The following is a 20,344-nucleotide window of genomic DNA, read 5'->3' as shown; positions in this document are numbered from 1 at the left end:
ATATAATCTATTCCACTTTAAAGTTTTGATATAATAGAATTGGGTCTAACGGGATGAAGAGTCAAATTACTGACTTAATCCTCTAAGTTTTTATTCACAAATACTGCTTTCTAAAAATCACCTCTATTTTTAAAGCAAAATAATACTAGTCAAGTAAACGTACTTGTAAATGCAAGCCAGCACTTCAAACAGATCACTTATTAATGAGGAATAGCCCTGTGATGCAACTCAAGGAGTAAACAACACTTCAAACCAGGTGGTGATAATACACTATTTGTTAATCCTCCAAAAAACAGAAGAACGGAGAAGTTAGATGGTGGGCGCCGATTTATGTTTTTGCATCCACCTGATTAATGTGTAGTTGCGCTCCTGCCCATGGCACTTCAAGAATATTATTTTACCTTTTATCTGGAAATAGTGTCTGTTTATTCTTGCCATACAGTCCTCTGTATTAATTATTGCTCGAAAGGTCTTGCCATACCAGTTTATTCCTCCGTATTTACTTTAGTTTCTTAGTTTATTCTTGCATATTGTTCTTCATTTATTTCCATTTAGTTTCATTTTATTAGTATTATCCTCTCTTGGTTTATTGCTATGTCCACTTTAGTTTCTTTCCTGTTGCTAGATTTATTTGATCGTTTATTGACGCTCTGTAATTTTCACTCATCACCTGCTGCGCCGCCTAATCGTCATGTTTCACATCATGTGTTGATTTTTCACTGTTCAGCGTCGGGTTCTCTGTTTTTATGCCATAATTCACATCTAGTTCATTGCTCCGTTTTATGTTCTGCTTCTCATGTTTCAGAGTTTTGCGCAATGTGCGCGTCTTTTTTTTTTTTAAGCCCCTAAGGTGCAGGGCGGTCGGGAAACATATCGATGGGGAAAAGGCAGACTGACATAAACCTTTTAATTCTGATTATTGAAATTTAAAAGTGCTGTGTTGTTCTATCACCCCCGTTTCATACCGGACCACTTACAGCACCGTGTTAACTATAAAATGAACGCTCTCTATCGTGGTATCAGCCATGGAGGGATTTCTTTATTTCTTTATTTAAATGGATTCATTTTTCAGAGGGATACACAGTGAGGGCATCGTGATTTTAGTAATTACATGTTTATAAGAGCGATTTTCTGTTGTCCTTCCATGGTAGCGGGCAGCTTTCAAACGGAAATAAAACAATTTTTAATATAAATTTCTGCTTTGACATGATCACAGAACTGCCAAAACATATGTAGCCTACATAAATACCAGACAAAGTGAATCACAGCAGCGTCATCAGCCGGTGTAACCCTGACCTGATGGTGAAGCTACTAGCAGGAGCGGAGCTAAAAACACTGAATAGAAGAAGAGTTGCCATCGATACAGTTGCAGCCAAGCATGTTTTAATGTTTATACACAATAAATTTTTACCAAGTTGCTCAAAATCTAAACTGATATTGTTGTGCATTTAAGGTGTAAACGACCAAACGCCCCCCAAAGGCATCCCAGCGCCCCCCTTTTGTAAAGGTGTCCGCCAGCGCCCCTGCCGCCCTCTGAACGCCCCCTGAGGGGCGGTACCGCCCACGTTGAGAACCGCTACTCTAAACGTTATTTGATCCAAACACTCCCCTCACAGGGGGACAACTTGTTTGCACTTTTTTTGGCTTTCTCTGTGTATGTATGCGCCACAGAAAGACGACCCACCATCAAGCAAATAATTTTGGGTTGGGTTTTAGATCTAAATTCTAGCAAAAAATCTTAAGTAATTTGTTAAAGCAGTGGTCCTCAACCTTTTTATCACCGCGGACCAGTCAAGGCTTGGCAATTTTACTGCGGCCCACAGGGGTGGGTTTGTTCACATTACACAATTAAAAATTTTTTGCCCCGATTTTCCCTTTATGACAATCTTAGAATGTTCTGAGTTCAAAGATTGTCGCTTGCCATAATCGCAACCGATCATCCTGCAGTATGTGGTGTGCTACGTAGAACCAATCTAAAGTCAGGCATATTCAACATGTTGGGTTGTCTTGGTCCTTTCACTGCAGCATGTGGGGTTTTCCACATGCCACAAATAAAGCGGCTGTTCTCGCAGTCTTTTATCCGTTTTTTTCTTTTTGTTACGTCTTATCGATGAAAATGAGTCCGCAAACTATCACTACTACTTCTACATCGTCATCCGTGTTTGTTTATTCTAAATTTCCGTATGCTATGTTGGGGGTCTTACTAGATTTTCTTCTGGATTCGGGATGTTCATGAGTGAAATCAGTTCGTGTGTGGTATGTTGCTCCTGCCATGTGGCTGAACACACGAACCGATTGAACCTGTTGTACTTTTATCAGCTTTGTTGTCACAGAGATTTGGAAAATCGGCTGACAATTCTTAAATTGTGTCATGTGAACCAGACTTAAGACTCACAAGCTCCACTCCTTTCATCTCGACCACTTCCCCAACACTCTCTGACTCTGGTCGCTTTGGCAACGTTAACACATCCCTTCAAAATAAAATACAGAGGAGCCACAAAAACAAACATTTTACTTTCATGAAAATTTTAACTCATGACAAATCAATGGGAGCCCTGAGCTTGTTTCTCTGCAACAAGCTGATCCCATCTGGAAGTGATGGGGGACAATAACACCCTAAGTGTGTTGCTTAAATGCACAGAGTGCTTGGTCTCTAGATGGCAAAGCTGTTTTGAAGTTTCATTTCCTCATTAGCAGCCGGTCGCCGCATATCATGTAGAGCGGGCTTTGAATGTGGGAATCACCTACCGGTACGGGATAAATTCATTCTCCTGTCTCTTCTCTGGGCCTTTTCCCCTTCACAAAGAAACTTTCTAAAGACATCTGATCTGTTTCTTACTCGCTTTGCTGCTTGTGGCTCAATGTAAGCACGTAAGACATAACTGAGAGAATTCGGTTAAAGGATTTTCAAAATAAAAGATCCTCCAGACACAGATAATGCATAAAACAGAAATATAAAAATTTTTCATGTGCAGCCCAGTACCAATTGGTCCATGGACTGGTACCGGTACGCTGCGTGGAGGTTGGGGACGACTGTGCTAAAGCATAGCTTGGAGGTTAAGACTAAATTTGTGTTGCTCTATTTGTTAAAACAGTCAGAGAGACCATAGGCTTAAAAAGAAGAGGAGTCACACAGTTGTAAATTAATTTAATTTGTTTCTAAATGTTACTGTGTGAACTAAGATTATACAAGAGTGGACATAAATTTATATAGCAAATGTGTGTATTTATGTATATATGAATATAGAGACTTAGAGTAAATGGTATTTATATTTAGTGGCGTATATTTGCTAATCTGCTCATTTATTTAGACTCAAAAATATAACATATCTATATCGTCAAAGATTCTTACTATTAAACTGTGTAACTTCTAAGTACGTTAATGTGTTCCTTTTTTGATCTAATAACGAGGTTCCATCCAAACCTCGTCCTTTTTGACGTGTTCAAAAAGGAGTCCATACTACTCCTTTTTGAACACGTCAAGATTACTGTGGCTACAAAAATATGTCTCTTCCATTCCTTATGTTTCTTATTTTATGCTATCATGTTCAAAATAAAGAAATAAAAAAAGATAAATAAAAATATATACATAAATGCCAATTTGCTAAATATCGGTATTGGTGAGAACTTGGTGTGGAATAAACTGGTATGGGGACACTTCCTACCAGAAAGATATCTGAGATAAGGGAACGTTGGTTTGCAGTGCAGGAGAGGAGAGCAACAAGACAGCAAGTCAAAGCAAAAAAGTTAATTATATCAAATAAAGTCATGGAAATGTTCTGGGCTTACAAAACATACATGTTTCAATTCTTTCAATGAAAACGTTGAACCTCACATAAAATTTGTACTGTTGCTCTAACAACAACATTAATTATTCAATCAATAATTACAGTCATTCAAGACTGTTGCTGTTATCAAAGTAAACACAACACAACAACAAGTTTACTAAATTAATGATAAAAATTATAAAATGGTCTGGCTTTGATCCGGTTAAAAAAAAAGGTAAACTGCAACATCGAGAAAAAAAAAAAAAGAAGCTGAAGCTGTTTTAACCCCTCAACTGTCATGGACCCTTCGACTTACTAGTAAGTGTTTTGGGAGACAGTTGAAAGGTACCATTACAGCAGTACAGTAAATGGTAACATTTAAGAAGTCTTGCTTTTAAGAGTTGTGTAATGAGTACAGGGAGTTCTTTAGTAATTACAGTATAGTGTCTCTTAACAAAACAATTAAATGTTTGGAAAGAGATCCAAGTACGCCAAGGAGTAAGAGAGAAAATCAAATAGTAAGTAATGCAGCCAGAGCTTTAGAGAATCTCTCTCTCTTGTCAAGTCAAATGGAACAAGTTTATTTTTTCCCCTTTATATCCCTGCTTCAATGTAAAACAACATTTAGTTTGTAAAATTCAAAACAAAATGTTAATGTAAAGCTTCCCTGAGTTGTTGGCTTAGAAAAAGCAAAATAACACTGCCAGGCTGAGAAAACAAGGAGTACCTGAGGACTGCTCAGTAAACTCTTTGGTAAACTGCACTCCAGGAGCAGACCCAGAATGGTGATGTTAGAGGCATCTTCCTAGAGAAACACACAGCAACAGCATGTCAGTGCAGGTGGTGGAAGACAGAACGGCCCTGGCTAAAACTAAATCACTAATGGCTGTAACACCCTCACCCTTATACGTGAAGCTGTTGCTCAACTGGACAACTCCTTCAGTGACAGAGTTGCAAAGCAGGTGCACAAAGGAGCATTTTAGAAGATCATTTATTTCCTCTCTGTATGATTGCATTCCCTAAGATCCTAAGATCAATTTAATCATCTCTTTTTGGTTTCCCTTTTTAAACATTGATCATCAGGTAAGGTAACTACATGTCAACACTATGAAAGTTTGCTGATTAAAGAAAAACTGGCAGTAAATCACCCAATTAAGCAATAGTCATGGTTATTGTGAGAGCTAATGGCCATACTGACATTTTCAAACTGCCACCTCACTTCCTATTGTGGAGGCGAGAATATGTTTCAGATGTCTCTCGCACACACAAACACACACTTGCACTGCCTCAGATTGCTTCTCAATCTATGAACAAGTCAGATGTTGGTGACTGTGTGCTCCTGAAAAATGTAAAAACACTGAGAAAACAGTGTCTGTGTTCACAACAAACCTAAAAAAAATGAAGCTTGGCATTCCTGCCGATTCATCAGCCATTAGCCATCCACTAATTTAATCAGAGTGGATGTGTCTGTGCGCGTGTGTGTGTGTAAGCATATTTGTCTGGGCTAGCAGGAAAAAGAAAATCAGCTGTTTCCAATTATGCTCTGTTATGCAAGGTCTGAATGAACAAGCTCATCAGCATTTGGATTCATACCTGAGTTTGGGTCAACTTTATGCTCTGGATGTGAGGGAACATTAGATGAGTTTTCTTTCGTTGGGAAGATTTCAATGAAGTTTGGTGGCTTCCCACACCAAACACCTGAAGAAAAAAAAGTTAAAGTGACAAGATAAACACTGATATACAAAAAAACATTTACTTAGGAAGTCATCAGAAAACTGTAAAACTTGAATAAATGAAGATCAGATGTATTCTCTGTTGGAAGTTCAATTGATAAGTAGAGAACCATGAGAGGTAGAGGGAGGGCAGGCACATTAGCATGTTATAGATTAACAGAACTGTGCTAAAATGAGATAAAGGCTAAAAACAATTCAAGCTAATTTAATCAAAAGCAATCAAACCAATGTACACTTAATGAAAATTCTGCTATTTAAAACTAAGAGGAAAGTCAAAATATGAACAGCAATTTAAAAAGTGAAAAAAACAAAACAAAACATTGAAGTAATTTACTGGCATTTTCCTGACAAACCAACATTTAATAAGTGCAGTGTGAATTTAATGAAAATGAAATTAATCACATAATAATTTAAAACAAACTTCATCATTTCCATTTAATTGATTATTTTTTGAAGGACATCATAATCCATTTTATTTGTAGTTTGTGTTGTGTGGTTTTTATTTCAATTTTATTTATTGTTGTTGGTGGTTGTATTTTATTTTTGGACATTTAAAATATCTTCCAGTTCCAGTTCATGTTTCTATAAAATTAAGGTTTATTGGTCTTTCAGAGAACAATCTTGCATCATTGTGCCATTGTTAATACATTACTTGAAAATGGTCTCAAACAACAATACTATTATTTACTGCAACAATTACTGGGACAATTTATCATCCAGTAAAATGTGTTATCGTGACAGGTCTACTGATTAATCTGTTCTACAAACTAAAATTTAGTGTAACCAACTGCCTCCAGAAAACAGCTAAGCAGAAAATACAGTCCAGAATACAATACACTGGCGTATTGGATTCTTAAGATAAATCCAGATTGCGTGCAAACATAGGACATTTGCTAGAGAGCATTAATGAACAGCTTCATGAAAACCAAGGAAGGTAGCAGTCGGATCAGGGAGGACCCTATGGAGATGTTTAAAAGCAGTGTTAGATTAGCTTATAAAACCAAGTCCTAACCTTCAGCTATGTTATGGAGCACCACTGATTCAGAAGTAAATGGAAAAAAATATTTCCTATTTAGATCGTAAATGGAAAATATTTATGATCTAAATATTTTTAGATATTTAGATCGTTTTTATTTTTAGATATTGCATATCTAAAAATAGCTGCCTGCTATTTAGATTGTAAATGATGTGGCTGTCCACCTAAACTGACAGTTTAAACAAGACAAGCTTAAGAGAGTGCATCTCTTGGCAATAGATGCAATCAAGAGGGTTAACTCTGGAGCTGCTTCAGAAATCCACAACTCAAGTCGGCAAATTCGTCAACAGACAACCATCAGTTGTGCACTCCACAAACCTCACCTGTTTGGATTGGTGGCAGAAGCTGCTTTTCCATTATAAATGTGCACAAATCTTTATCTATATTCTACTATTGTCAAAAAAACCTTTTGCAATTGCAGTGTTTCCTTTAAATAAGAAATTAAAGTAAAATCATACATGATTAAACTAATTCATGCGCAAGTCATTAAAAATTATAGCGGTGATGGATGTAAACAGTTACATTAAATACATTCATAATTCAGTCCTGGCACCAACTTTCAAGGTCCAATGCCTGAATAAGACCCCGATGTCTGATGACATTAGTGCCACAGGGCTTGTGGCTCCATATGTAAGGAGTCACAAGCCCTGTGTTCAGATGTGTTAATCTGTTAGAAACATATCTCATAACGATGAACAGCTGCCAAAGGTGAAACTATGAAGCACTGACTAGGCCTGTCACATTACATAAATCAATTAATCGCATGATAAATTAAAATGACTGCAATCATTTTCATTTGCATGATTAATCATTTTTCTCTTTCTACCAAAAACAAGTCTTCAGTTTGGTGCCTTGGTCTTAACTTGTCCCTTTTTTGAAGGCCAATTTTGTTTACAAAGAGTTCATAATTTATTTTATTTGTTTTTTCTGTTGTTTGTTTTGGATCTTAACAATTATGAAATACATTTTATTGGTATGTCACATAAAATTCTAATAGGATACAGGAATCTGTGGTCGAAACAGTCCAGTATGTGGAAAACTTTTGCATGGTTTGATAACGCTGGATAATCCCACAGTCAAATAAAAAGCCCAGTGGGAGAGGTTATTCATATACTGACCTGGTACGAAAGCAGCCCATGGGCTGATGTGTTTATAAATAATGTGTTTTCTACACTGCCCTCCTCAGATGGGAGGAAAATTAGTTTAAAAGATGCCTTTCCCTTCGGTGGTATGACCTATAGCACAAAAAGAACATTTCGAAACCCTTCAGTAAAACACAAATCATTGAAACAATAACAAACACTGGTATTTGTGAACATACTTACTCTTCTGTGAAAGGAAGGTATGTAAAATTGCCTGCTGGATGGAAACATCGACAGCAGGGTCACAGGAACTTCCTGGCTGGGGTTGTGTATATATATGGTTTCAGCTCTTGGCAACCCCAGCGGCCTGTAGGCAGCAGAGTATTAAGATCAGCACGGAAAACATTCATCTTGAATACACTGTCAGCAGGAATAAAGTGGAGCAAAACATCCAAAAGAGGCAAATCATAAAGTTCCTTTCACACAAACTAGCAGTTCATTTATGGCTTCAGTTTCACAATGTGACACAAAGGTTTACATGTTATATGTATTAGGTCAACATTTTTTCTATATTCCAGTAAAAAAGAATTAAAAATCCCATGTTAACGTTCATAAGACAAAGCATGTATTTTTTATCATTAGTCAGTACAACAAAGCAAAACTGTTTCTGAGCATTTTGTCAGCATGAAGAAGATGGAAACCATTTACATTCACTAGATGCAACTCTTCAGCTATGAGCTGTGCACATTTCACCTGAATGAAATGATGGTGTCAGCAGTAAAAGCACATACAAGAGTAAGCAGAAAAGGAATGCTTATAAAAAACACTTATGAGATCAGGACTGAGGTCATCTCTCTGGGCTTGGCCAGTCTGTTACGCTACGACACTCAAACAAATGATTCACTACCAATAAATACCGTCTGCTCTGCAAAAGCACACTAAGCTGAATAAGCCTAAACGTTCTACTGTTTACACTATGAAACTACCACACATTAATCCATACAGCAGCAGTGCCCTAATTAGACAAAATCAAAGAACAGTGGCAGCTGGAGATGAGATTGAGAATAACTGAGTCATAATGGCAGCAGGCAACTAGGCTTATCATCAATATGTATTAGACATGGCTTAATACAATTTAAGGTTGTTCATAGGCTCCATTTGTCAAACAGTAAACTTGCAAACTTGCTTCCAGGGTCAGAAGAGGCTTGCCCAAGATATAAAAGCGAGAAAGGCACACTTGGACATATGTTCTGGGAATGCCAAAAACTGCAGGCCTTCTGGACAACTGTCTAAAGTTCCTGTGTGTGTCGTGGAATATTAATATTCCCCCAAACCCTCTCACTGCAATATTTAGGGTTGTTCCTCTGACATGTGGTGTGTCCATCTGGCATGCTTCAGCTGTAGCCTTTTCCATATTGATTGCCCGTCGACTCATACTCTTATTGTGGAAAAGAGAGACACCCTTTCCTATAAGCGTTACATTGAGGACTTGCTCTCAAATCTGTTGAACAACAGAGGCATGTTGTGCATGGTTCTGCCAACACATTTTTACAAAATATGGCATATTGAGACACTCCCAGTCAATTCAGCATAAAGTCAACTAAGATTTGTGGGGAGTGGGGTGGAGCTCCCCTTTGGTTTGCTTTGTTCATTTATGTAACAGATGTGTGGATTTGAATGTATTGGTTGGGGATTTATTTTGCTGAAAATATAATTAAAATATTAAAATAGAGAAACTACCACATCTCTCCTAACATTCATCTGCTGGTCAGATACAACAAAGGTAGTCAAACATTTTTGGGTGTATATTATTTATTATGTAGTGTTTCTGGTTTTTAGATGCAATTCTTCTGGTAAGCAGGTGTATAGCAATGCAATTACAGTCTCCACCTTTGGTAGTGAGGTTCTAACAGAAAGTACAACTGCTGTTCCACGAATACTGTTGTTTGCCTCCAGTATTTCTAACTTCAGTGCTATGAATTTTAGCTGAGCTCATGTAGAACAGGTATTTACTAAATATATTTCTAGTTTAAAACAGACTTGTCTCATTCAGTACTTCAGCCTTTTTTGCAATGCAGGGTAAAAGTTTAAGAAAATGTCAATTTAATTTACATAATTTCTATACAGCATTCAATACTTCTCTTTTTAGACTTCCCAGTGAGCTTAGACATTTAAAGAATAGTTTCCTAATGTGAGCAGTTTTACATGCATTACAGTATTTTTATTTCAGAATTGTTGAAGTTTTCTCAAATGATTTTTACCACCTAGCTTATAATGTTGGGTTGTAGCCTTATTCCAAATAATTAGCTATACTAGAATGCCATATTTGAATAAGTTCTGTAAAAACAAAGAAAACGCAAAATAATATTGGAGGCTTGTGCTAAATTCAAAAACTCAGAGATTTTAAAAAGTATTTAAATACAATTACTTTGTAGAGTATAAATCTAAATCAATGCTCACAGACATGGATGCTTTTGCATTTCAACCTTTGTTTTACACTTTCCTATTATTGCCAAGTAATATGGGAATCATAGGAAAGTGTGTAGAAAGTCATGCAACAGACTTGTCATCAGACATTTTAAGTTTGAACTGAACTGTTCTCACTTCCTGCTCGTCTCTTAGTGTGACTTTACTTTCATTTTATGGAACTCCATCACATCCTGCATGAGAATGAAACCTGTACATCGAGTTCAGTAAATCTAGGTTTAAAATGTATTTATTTTTTTCTTTTTCAAAATCCTTTTCTCTTTCTCACTGTTTATTCCTGTTTTTATTTTAATTATGTAAAGCACTTTGAAATGCCTTGCCGCTGAAATGTGCTATACAAATAAAATGTGATTGATTGATTGAAATTTGAATGAAATATCTATATAAAATCATATCTAATATCATAGTGTTTTCATGGACATGTTAATTATTTTATTTATTTGTTATCCATTTAAGTACTAACCCCTTTAGTAGGGGTTAGTACTTCTTCAAAACATGACATGCATTTCTAACAGTATTTTAATAGTCTTTAGCAGTCAGCTGACCTGTAGTAATTCAACTGTTCTGACAATTCTTACATAAAAAGGAAACGACAAGATTAAAAATTGGGCAAACTAGTCCTTTAGCCATTTACTGAATCGGAATCCGCATTTAGAAGCCATTAGCTCAATATACAAAACAAAGTCAGCGTATAAGGCTTTCTGTGTGAAGGTATTGTGATGAAATTAATTACATGCCGCTTTGGATGAGTGTACAAAAACGGGTCTCTACACAGTGTGCAGGGCAGAAAGAACTTCCGGGTCAGACTGCTTGTCAAAAATGAAATAATAAAAATCGAAATTGACCGCTCCTTATCTGTTTTTTCCATTTCCGTTGTGTGCACTAAATGGGAAATCAGACAATGAGCCGGGCCGTTATCCGATTTCCAATTTTCGTTTAACAAAAAAACGAGTCTATTTTTGTTTTTTCATTTCAAACAAAAAAACGAACTGCCTGAAAATACACAGACCCAAGTAGTCTCATTTAGTGCACAAAACGAAAATGAAAAAAAAGAAAGATAATGAGCGCTCAATTCGATTTTTGTGATTTCACTTTTAACAACTGATCAGAAGTTCTTTCTGTCCGGCTTACACAGCGTTTTACACATAAACATTATACAGTCTGCAGACAGACAATCTTGATCGTTTCACGCTGTCTACTGTAGTATTTCTGCCCACCACAAATCAATTTAAGTAATGCTCCTATGAGAAACAAATAATACCGAACATCTGGTTAAACGAAAAAATTGGTTATGACTTTTTTATTTTGAAAGACCAGAGCACAGGGCGTTACTGTCCACACTAGCCTGCTGCCATACCTCCCATAGACATTTGTCTTTGATACCTGCCTCACCTCCGGACCTGGGCAAGATGGCCTGCATTGTACTGCATCAGCAGCAGCGGTAAATATAAGTGAGTACACCATTAATTTGTCACAAAAAATTATTTTAAGATGTTTTTGGGCTAGAAAGTAGCCATAATAGCTTCATCTATGCACTTAGTTTATGCAAAACTAGGTTTATTTGAAATATGCTTTAGAGTTTTCTGAGCAGCGTAGCTCCGCTAACTGGGCCAGGCGGCTCCAGGCTCAGCGGGCGAGTGGAGTGTGTTTTCTTCGCTGCCTGTTATCTGTTCGTACCGGCTAAAAGTTTGATATTAAGTGTTTCATATGTTTGTATATGTGCTGTTTGATAAGTGTAATATTCTTCTCCAGAGAGTTTGATACTTCTGAAAATATTATTTTCAGAATATCTTAAAATAATATTCACCGCAGTGTTTTCTTCCAATACCAATTACTAATATTCCCTTCCTCTGAATTGTTTTATTTTTTAAATTTATATTAAGAAAAATATTTGTGTGTGTGAAATATGCATTTCCCTTCAATCGGCTTCTTACGTGCAGTGTGAACCTTTTAAATTATTTGCTTTTTATTGTTTTAGGCAGGTGGCTCTTCAGGAGAGACCTCAGCTCCAGATTTGGATGCAGCTTCCCAGAATCTCCTAGTGATCCTCTTCCTCCTCCTGACATCGTCTTCTTCACTGTCTCCTCATCTTTTATATAATTATATTAAAGGAATATTGTTTTTCCATATTATTACTGTATGTATTGATTTTACATCCAAGATAAATATTTCCCAAATAAGGTCTATTTTTATAACTAGTCGTAGTTTCCTTTAAGAAGGAGGGGCCCTGATTTCTGAAACTACAATTCTGCTGGATGTGATGTCATCAGGGATCAAAACAAAGCCTTGCTATCAATTTTATGAGGGGTAGATATGATTGCATTTGTTGAAGTTTGGATATCTTGTCATGTCTCCAGGAACTGTAACTGGAGCTCAGCGAAAGCAGCACTTACTGTGTCCCAAAATCCAACACTGGGGGCTGAATATGCAGAGGCATCCCATTCTCTTGAGTATATGGAGAGGAACTGTTCAGAAGAAAACACACAAAAAGTGTTAAACATAAAGTACTTATGGTTAGCTTTCTTTAAGAATCTGTTTCACACTTGAAAGAGACTAAGTAACTCACATTTGACCTGCCATTGATGTGTCTCTGAGCAATGCAGGTAGTCATAGAACTGAGTTAGTTAGCAGGTCTAAATGTTAGCTATGTGTTACTTGCTTGTCCTTTCAGGATTACCCTGGACAGCTCACTAGATCATCACATGACAACACAGATACACAAAGGACAAACAACCACTCACTCATAAACACAATTTAGACAGACACAATCCATTGCTATTGTAAAGGACTGTGTCATTTTGCAATTTTAATGTTGGCAAACACTAAAATTACAATGATGACTGCAGCTCAAGTTAAGTTAAAGATATGACAGATTTCCCCCAGTGTGTCATAAGCGTGGCAGGCCAACAGGTTTTACTTGTCCCCCGCCAGGTTAAGCGTTGAATTGTTAACAGTCTAAAATAGTTTTTTCTTATACCCCATTAATTCAAGACTGCGTTCCACTTTGCTGCATACTTTACTGGAGGAGTGGAGTCCTTTCTGAAAAACCGGGAGCGCACACCAATCACGCTGTTGCCAGCCTAGCACGCTATCGCGACTGCATCTCTTAGGTTTTGAACCTCGTCATGTTCATGCACATCACCTTTCACTCAAACTAGGTGAGCACTGAGAGTGCCGTGACAATACGAACAAAAATTTAATGTGGTGTTGGCTCTGTGTCTGTGTTGAAGCTTGATGAAGTTTTATGAATCAGGAATAAAACTGGTTATTTTAGCACCTTTTGCTATTTATTCAAGTTTTGAGCACTCAAGGAAAGTTTCCCTCACAAAGTCTTATTGAGCTCATCAACATCTAAGTAGGATAACTGAGCATTAATTATCCAACCTCAGTTTATTCTTATTTTGTGTAATGACCATTGCCATTTGTTTTCCCTTCATATTAGTAACATTTTAATAATCCGTAAGTCTGGTACCTGTGTGTTTCATGTCTTTGAGCACCTCTGTGAACACACAATGAAGAGACGAAAAGGCAGATGAAGACCAATACACAAAAGCGGAAGTTCAATGGTTTACGCTTTCCTTCTTTATACAGCCCAATAAACCAATCAACATGACACTCTGATCAGGAACTACATTTTACTAAGAACAGTTTTATTCCTCTATCACTGTGCAAATCCTAAAACTAGCTCTTACAGCCAGTTGAAAGTGGCTTCAGAAACATGGCTGAAAGAAGTTCAATGCATTCTTTGCAGAGTTAAAGTTTCATAATTCTCACAAATCTAGTGCAAAAATAAAGAACAAAGCAAAAGTTTAAATGCAAATAAATCAGCAGATTTTATATTAACACCAGCGTGTTCATCAATAAGAAAGAAAATTACCAGATGAAGCATAATTTACTGTAGAAAAGAACAAACAAAAACTATCATAATAAAACTAAACACAAACGATAGTGGGCATGGAAACATTAAACTTGATCAACCTGTTTAATGTTTTCTTCTTGAGCAGTTACAGTGAAGACAATAGTTACTGCCATTTTTCTCATACCCTCTACCACAGCTTCCTGCACTGCAGTGGGGTCAGCTTTAGATGCAGGACTACAGTAGAGGAAGTGACTGACATGATCTTGCAGCCACTCTGCAGCTTTTCAGCTTGAGGCTGCAAGTACTAAACCCTTGGTTCAGATAAACCGCCTCTCCACCATCAGCAGCTTACAAACAGATGAAACCAAGTGTGCACATACACAGGGCATGCAATTTGGGAGGAGAAAGCACGCGATTTGTGGAATTGGTCTTGCAAAGTTATGAAGGGTTACACAAGGCTACCACAGTGGCCCTAATGAATACTGTTTTTAATTCTAGAAATTCCTGTTTCGCTCCTTTTCTCAAGTTAACATTTGGTTGTGAAGGTATCGAAATATATTGACTGAGTTCATTCAGCCTCATTAACATTTTTCCTGTCAGCCATATTTTAATTTTCATTCTAGTGCATACTAAACATAAGTTTAACTTTTATAATGGAAAGATTTTACTATTTTTTTTAAACATCTCCGCCTCATTTTAAAACAACATATTTAAAACTATTTGCTTTAGAACCTCTGAAAACCGAAAGCCTCTGCAACAACATAATGCTACAAATATTCAGCTGTGAAATAAAAATATATAAAGAGAAATGTCTTTAAAGGCTCAAGGTTATAGTGCTGTCAGACAGACATGAGGGAACAGTCTGCAAATGTGTTGGTGAAGAATGCTAACACTGTCTATTTAGAAGTGTGTAAATGCTGGTTAATTCTTAACTTGTCAAGCAGTGTAACTTCAAATACCGCTCCTCAGAGGGAAAAACCAGGTAGATAAGCAATGAGGGGTCAGATGTGAAAGGAAAGTGATGCCGTCTCCTTTTGCAAAGCTTCACTGGTCACCAGTCAAAGTATTGAACTACAAATTTTAATGGCGTATCAACAAAATGCATTGAAGTTTGTTGTTGGTGCTCCAAAAACATGAGAAATGAGAAAAAGTTTGAGGAGAATGAAAAATTTTGTAAAAAAAAAAAAAAACTCTAAGCGATGGAAACTATTACCATGCATTCATTAATGAAACTGATTGTTGTAAATATTTAAACTCAGTGTACTTAGTTATGTTAAGTACTTCAAAGTTGTCTTGCTGGTCCTACTTTACATGGGAGTAACTCAGCATATTCCCTTTGAAAAGAAAACCCTACCATTCAACCAACAAGTGTTGCTCTGTACTCTAACACACCAGTTCAGACCACTGCTCAGTACAAAAATAGCTTGTGTTTGGTGCCATTTGATCCCTGGGATGCAAGTCAAACAACGTTGGTGGTAGCAGTGACCTTAACGGTGCCACAAGGGATAGGTTAGGAGGAGAAGAGTGTAGGCCAGCCATTATTCACACAAATGTTTGCATAAGAAAAGACAACAGGACAAAAACAAGTCCAAAATAACTGTTGTTTCAAATGACTATACATCAAAAAAGTGAAAAAGACTCACTCACTCACGCACGCNCAAAAAAGCGAGAAAGACTCACTCACTCACGCACGCACGCACACACACACACACACACACACACACACACACACACACACACACACACACGAACTCACGAACACACACAAGCACACAAGGAAAGATCAGGCATTTTGAGGCCTAGCACAGATGACAATGCCATTAACCTCTCTATGTGCTTCCTGATTAGCTCTTTTGGCTGGGAGAGGGTGATGGCAGGCCTGGTCAGTGGCTGATAACCCACATATGAGAGGCCTCACAGCCCACAGCACCTGGAATTAAAACCAGCCATAATCTCACTCTGTTCAGCTGATGTACATAAAACCAGATACACCTTATCATCTAAGCTGAAAAGTTGTCAGACAAGTTCTTTAAGTTAATCAGACTTTTAGAAGTACTAAACTTCTTCAGTTTATCTGGATTTGGGACATTTTTCGTTTTACAAAAACATATCAGTAAAGGCTGAACATTAATCTTATTAATTTACTGTGATTCTTACTACTGCAGATGTGACAAATTAAAAAAATCCATGAAAATGATCAGTTCTAAAGCAGTACACGCTGAGTATAATATCAGGGTAAGACTTTACATAATCACTTCCTCTATATGAAAAGCAGTATGCATTACTCTTTAATCTCTTTTTTAATCTTTCTGGAAACACAAAGAGAAAAGACTGAAATATCTAGAATCAACAACCAGACATTGTGAAGTTTCCGTGATGTTTCCAAGCTTTCACTGTGACAACCACTGTGAAAGCTTGTTTATATTCTGATTATAACATCTATTTTCTGAGGAAGCAAGAACACCAGAGATGGCACTTCTCCACTTTTGTTTTCTATTTTTTTCCAAAGAGTTCTTAAATTAGTCAGGAATTTGGTTCTGTGTCTCTGGAACGCACCCCCCTAAACTCTCTCCGTCACACACCTCCTCTCTTACTAACATAAACAACAGCCTGTATGCTGGGGAAGTCTTCTAAAGGACCTTTTACACAGGCCTATTAACCGGAATCACATTGTTTTTTCTTCCTTTATGAAGAAAAACCAAAAAGTATCCTCATCTTCCCACAAACACTATATTCTCATCTGTAGAAAATTAAGCTACACTGAAGTTAGACACAGTTAGTCTCTCCACTCTGACACAATCTCTTGACTTCCGATAATTAAAGATGAATTGATACTGATGTAATTTGTTTCATTCAAGCATGCAAGAAAACTTCCCATGAGCCCTGTCTATTTTTTTCATAATCTCAACTTAGTTATGAAAAGCAGGGTTGCATCTAAGTACCTTGTGTCTATAGTGCATCAGAAAAAGATTTTTTTTAAAAGCTGAAGTTGCATGATATTGGAGGAGCTCTTACCTGTCTTCCAGAGAAAGACCATCTCTTCTTTGCTCCTCCACCACCTGCAAATAAAAGGAAAACAAGACATCATTTAGAAAGGTTAACAATGTGAAGAAATGCATTTTCTATCACAGTTTGGTCATAGAAACAGGCCAGTTGGGATATTTGTGGATTGCCTCATGTCTGCCACACATTGTGCAAGCATTGACATTGTACATGGGATAGAAAAACAACCGTCTCTGACATCAACTCTGTTTTCAAAACGCACATGCAGCTTAAATTAATGAATCCAGGATTGATCAAATCATAGGGACAACAGTAGGATTTTTAGAAAATCAGGCATGGATACTTCTGTAATCCAGTCTGAGCATGTCTTGTGGAAAGCTTTCCAAAGACAGCTGAAACTAGATATCTACAATGGAAAAACAAGCAGCTAACTGTCTGACATACGGCAGCACAATATTAAGAAAACTGCTGCGATGAAGAAATAAATAAGATCTAAATATATTCACTCAAGCAATGCACAACCTGTTGTGAAATTTATTTTATAGTTAGTAGGCAATAAGACCCAACTACAATTTTTAAATCAATTTAATCCAGACCACAATAAGTAATTAAAAACCTTAAGAAAAACATTTTCATTATTTTAGAGTCAGGAGCAGTCATTATAGGGCTGAAAGTTTATAGAAAATTGTGCAATGGCGACAATATTGGTAAATATTGCCATGATTCAATTGTGTCTTCTTTCCTCTCCTTCTCATCTGTGCTTCCATTTTTTGCTGACCTTTAGAATTTTGGACAATGTCATTAGTAGTGTTGTGCCGATCAATCGGTCATTGATCATAATTGGTCAGTTTCTATATATCTATATATAATCGGTGATTGCCGATCACTGTCTCGTTGATTATCACAAAAACCGATCACCTGTGTCTCATACTGCGCAGCCTGCAGAGGACCTGTGTATCTCCCACTTTCCTTCAGACTGCACAGGCACGCAGCCCCAAACCTTAAGCAATGCTGTGTGTAACTTTAAAGCTTTGAGAGTGAACGGGAAAGTTTGCGTGTTGCGACAAAAAAATACCTTTTGGGTGAGGCAAGTCAAAATGAACCACCACAACAAATTTAATATTACATTTATTTATATTGTGGCTGAATGCAGGAAAAAAAGACATCCAGAGCTATCAGATAGTGGGTAAAGCAGCACATAATTGCCGACACCTATCTGGATGAGTATGATGGTCAGAAAGCTAAGCAAATAACCCAAAAAATAATTGAAGTCATCGAGCTAGATGACCAGCGGTGAAAGATGCTGGGTTCTACTCTTGCTGTCGGGCCTCCGCTATGCGTTACTGGGAAGTAATATCTCAGAGAAATATAGACACTGGAGCTCCACCGGACAGTGTTCTCTCACATCAAACGTCTCCTTCAAGCTGCAGCATGGAACTTAAAAAAAAAACAAAAGTTTTTACATGTCAAATAAACTTTTACTATGTCCTAACCTGAGACAAATAATATGTGAAAAAAAAAAATTGCTCACTCAGCAACAACCAATCAGAACCAGCACAAAGCAACTAGCTGTGCTCTCAGACAGTTTTGATTTGGCAACTTAGGATTGCTTTATAAAGCAACCTGCATTTGCTGTTGAATGAATGTTTCCTTTTTTACATACATGATTTGAGGCAGTGTTGTGAGATTTATTTGACGTCTGTATAATTTAGGCTATAATTTAGCTTTACTGTTAAATATTGTATTACTGATTGCAGATCTTTCAGTCATCCTTTTGACAGAACATGTGTTGCATTGTGCCTGCAAGTATTTTTGCATGTTTTTGTCTAAATTAGACTATTTTATTATTCCATTTTGCCAGATCACATAGTGGCATTTATACCAAAAGTGAAAAATTAACAGTCAATCCATGTGATGAGTATCGGTGATTGGCATTCATGGATAATCGGTAACAGAATCGGCAGAAAACAACATTATCAGAGCCCTAGTTATTGGGGTCCAGTAAAGGTGTGATGAGATGTGAAACTCAATACAAAACAGTACACAATATTGAATTTACAAGAATGAGACTGGACAAGAAGTAGGTATTACTTTAAAAAAAAGCAACATGGGTCAATAGGATTGACCCATGTTGCTTTTTTTAAAGGAACTTTAGGAACTTTATTCTGCATTTTTCCACCAAAAACTCAAACTCATGTCTTTTTTGTGGCTTCTTGAAATTCATCAGACATTAGGTAGTGCTTCAACGAGGCAATGTTTGAAGTACATTTCCCTATCCCAGTTGCTGTTGATAGCATGTGTGCTGGGATTGTGATGAAGCTCAACATTCCCCTAGACCAGTGTTTTTGAACCTTTCTTGAGCCAAGGTAAATTATTTTAATTGAAAAAATCTCGAGGCACACCACCAACCAAAAATGTAAACAAAGATACTCTCTAGCCGCCTCTATTACATATATAGTAATTCTTATCAAAGTCTCTTGAATAGGAATCAAATAAACACAAAAATGCATTTTTATCACAATTTACATTTCTTATTTCAAATTGCACTTAACATGTCCACTACAAAAATACACCTGAACAGCCACAACACTGTGGTGTTAAATTTAAAGAAGTTGTAGAAAACTTCAAACTGTTTTACAAACTAATCCACAAGCATTCTTTTAGCCGGAATACAGAAAATAATTCTTATTCTGAAAGAAGCAATAATATTTGGGAAACATTTYACTTCATATTCACTGTTACAATATGAAGAGTTGCATGTACACAATGTCAATATCTGTATATTTTACCCACCTAGTGGGAAACCTGTGCATGTTTGGATGAAAACAGATGATTTTCTGGCAGAAATTGAAGACAAAGCTCTTCCTCCACAGCTCTCAGTCTCTCTGGTTTTAGTTTTTATAGTAACCAGACTAGAGAAGCTCAATTTCACACAGATATGTTGTGAGAAATGGACCCATGTTCTTTCCAACCCAACTACTGCTGAGCTTCTCTGTCTTTTGCAAGACTGTCGTCACAGTCTTGCTAGATACGATTCTCTCACCGCTACCTGTAACATTCATACATCACTAATTCTCTTGTTGTAATGTAAAATGCTGTGTACCTACTGCCATCTAGTGGTAAGAAAATTACATGATTACGCCGCTAGTCACTGCTACAGCCGACACTCGAAGATGGCATTACTTGCAGATAATTCATTTTCAAAAAATCTTTTAAAATCAATTACCGTATTTTTGGGACTATAGAGCACACCATACAAGCACCTTCAATTTTAAAAATAAATAAAATAAAATAAAATAAAAACTGAAAGCTGCTCTCGGTTTTCCATAAGGACCCAGCAGAAGGCGGCGTCCTAATAAATCTGCTGCATATATTAA

At 36.9% G+C, this 20,344-nt stretch overlaps 1 protein-coding gene across 4 annotated transcripts in view; it reads right to left on the bottom strand.

Annotated features, from left to right (window-relative positions):
• tmem131l (transmembrane 131 like) overlaps window positions 1-20,344 on the bottom strand; it is an 89,536-nt gene that overhangs the window by 51,163 nt on the left and 18,029 nt on the right. For 3 of the 4 annotated variants that reach the window (XM_008405779.2, XM_017305888.1, XM_017305886.1), the window contains exons 3-8: window positions 16,980-17,023; window positions 12,499-12,570; window positions 7,862-7,985; window positions 7,655-7,771; window positions 5,361-5,465; window positions 4,495-4,572 (exon numbers count right to left, since the gene is read on the bottom strand). In XM_008405779.2, the coding sequence (XP_008404001.1) occupies window positions 4,495-4,572; window positions 5,361-5,465; window positions 7,655-7,771; window positions 7,862-7,985; window positions 12,499-12,570; window positions 16,980-17,023 (540 nt within the window). The remainder of the gene's footprint in view (window positions 1-4,494; window positions 4,573-5,360; window positions 5,466-7,654; window positions 7,772-7,861; window positions 7,986-12,498; window positions 12,571-16,979; window positions 17,024-20,344) is intronic. The other variant, XM_017305893.1, reaches the window with a different exon arrangement.

This window comes from Poecilia reticulata, linkage group LG1, assembly GCF_000633615.1.
Source record: "Poecilia reticulata strain Guanapo linkage group LG1, Guppy_female_1.0+MT, whole genome shotgun sequence".
Classification (NCBI taxonomy): domain Eukaryota; kingdom Metazoa; phylum Chordata; class Actinopteri; order Cyprinodontiformes; family Poeciliidae; genus Poecilia; species Poecilia reticulata.
Note: the sequence above shows the minus strand (reverse complement) of the source record. Positions and strands in the feature narration are given on the sequence as shown.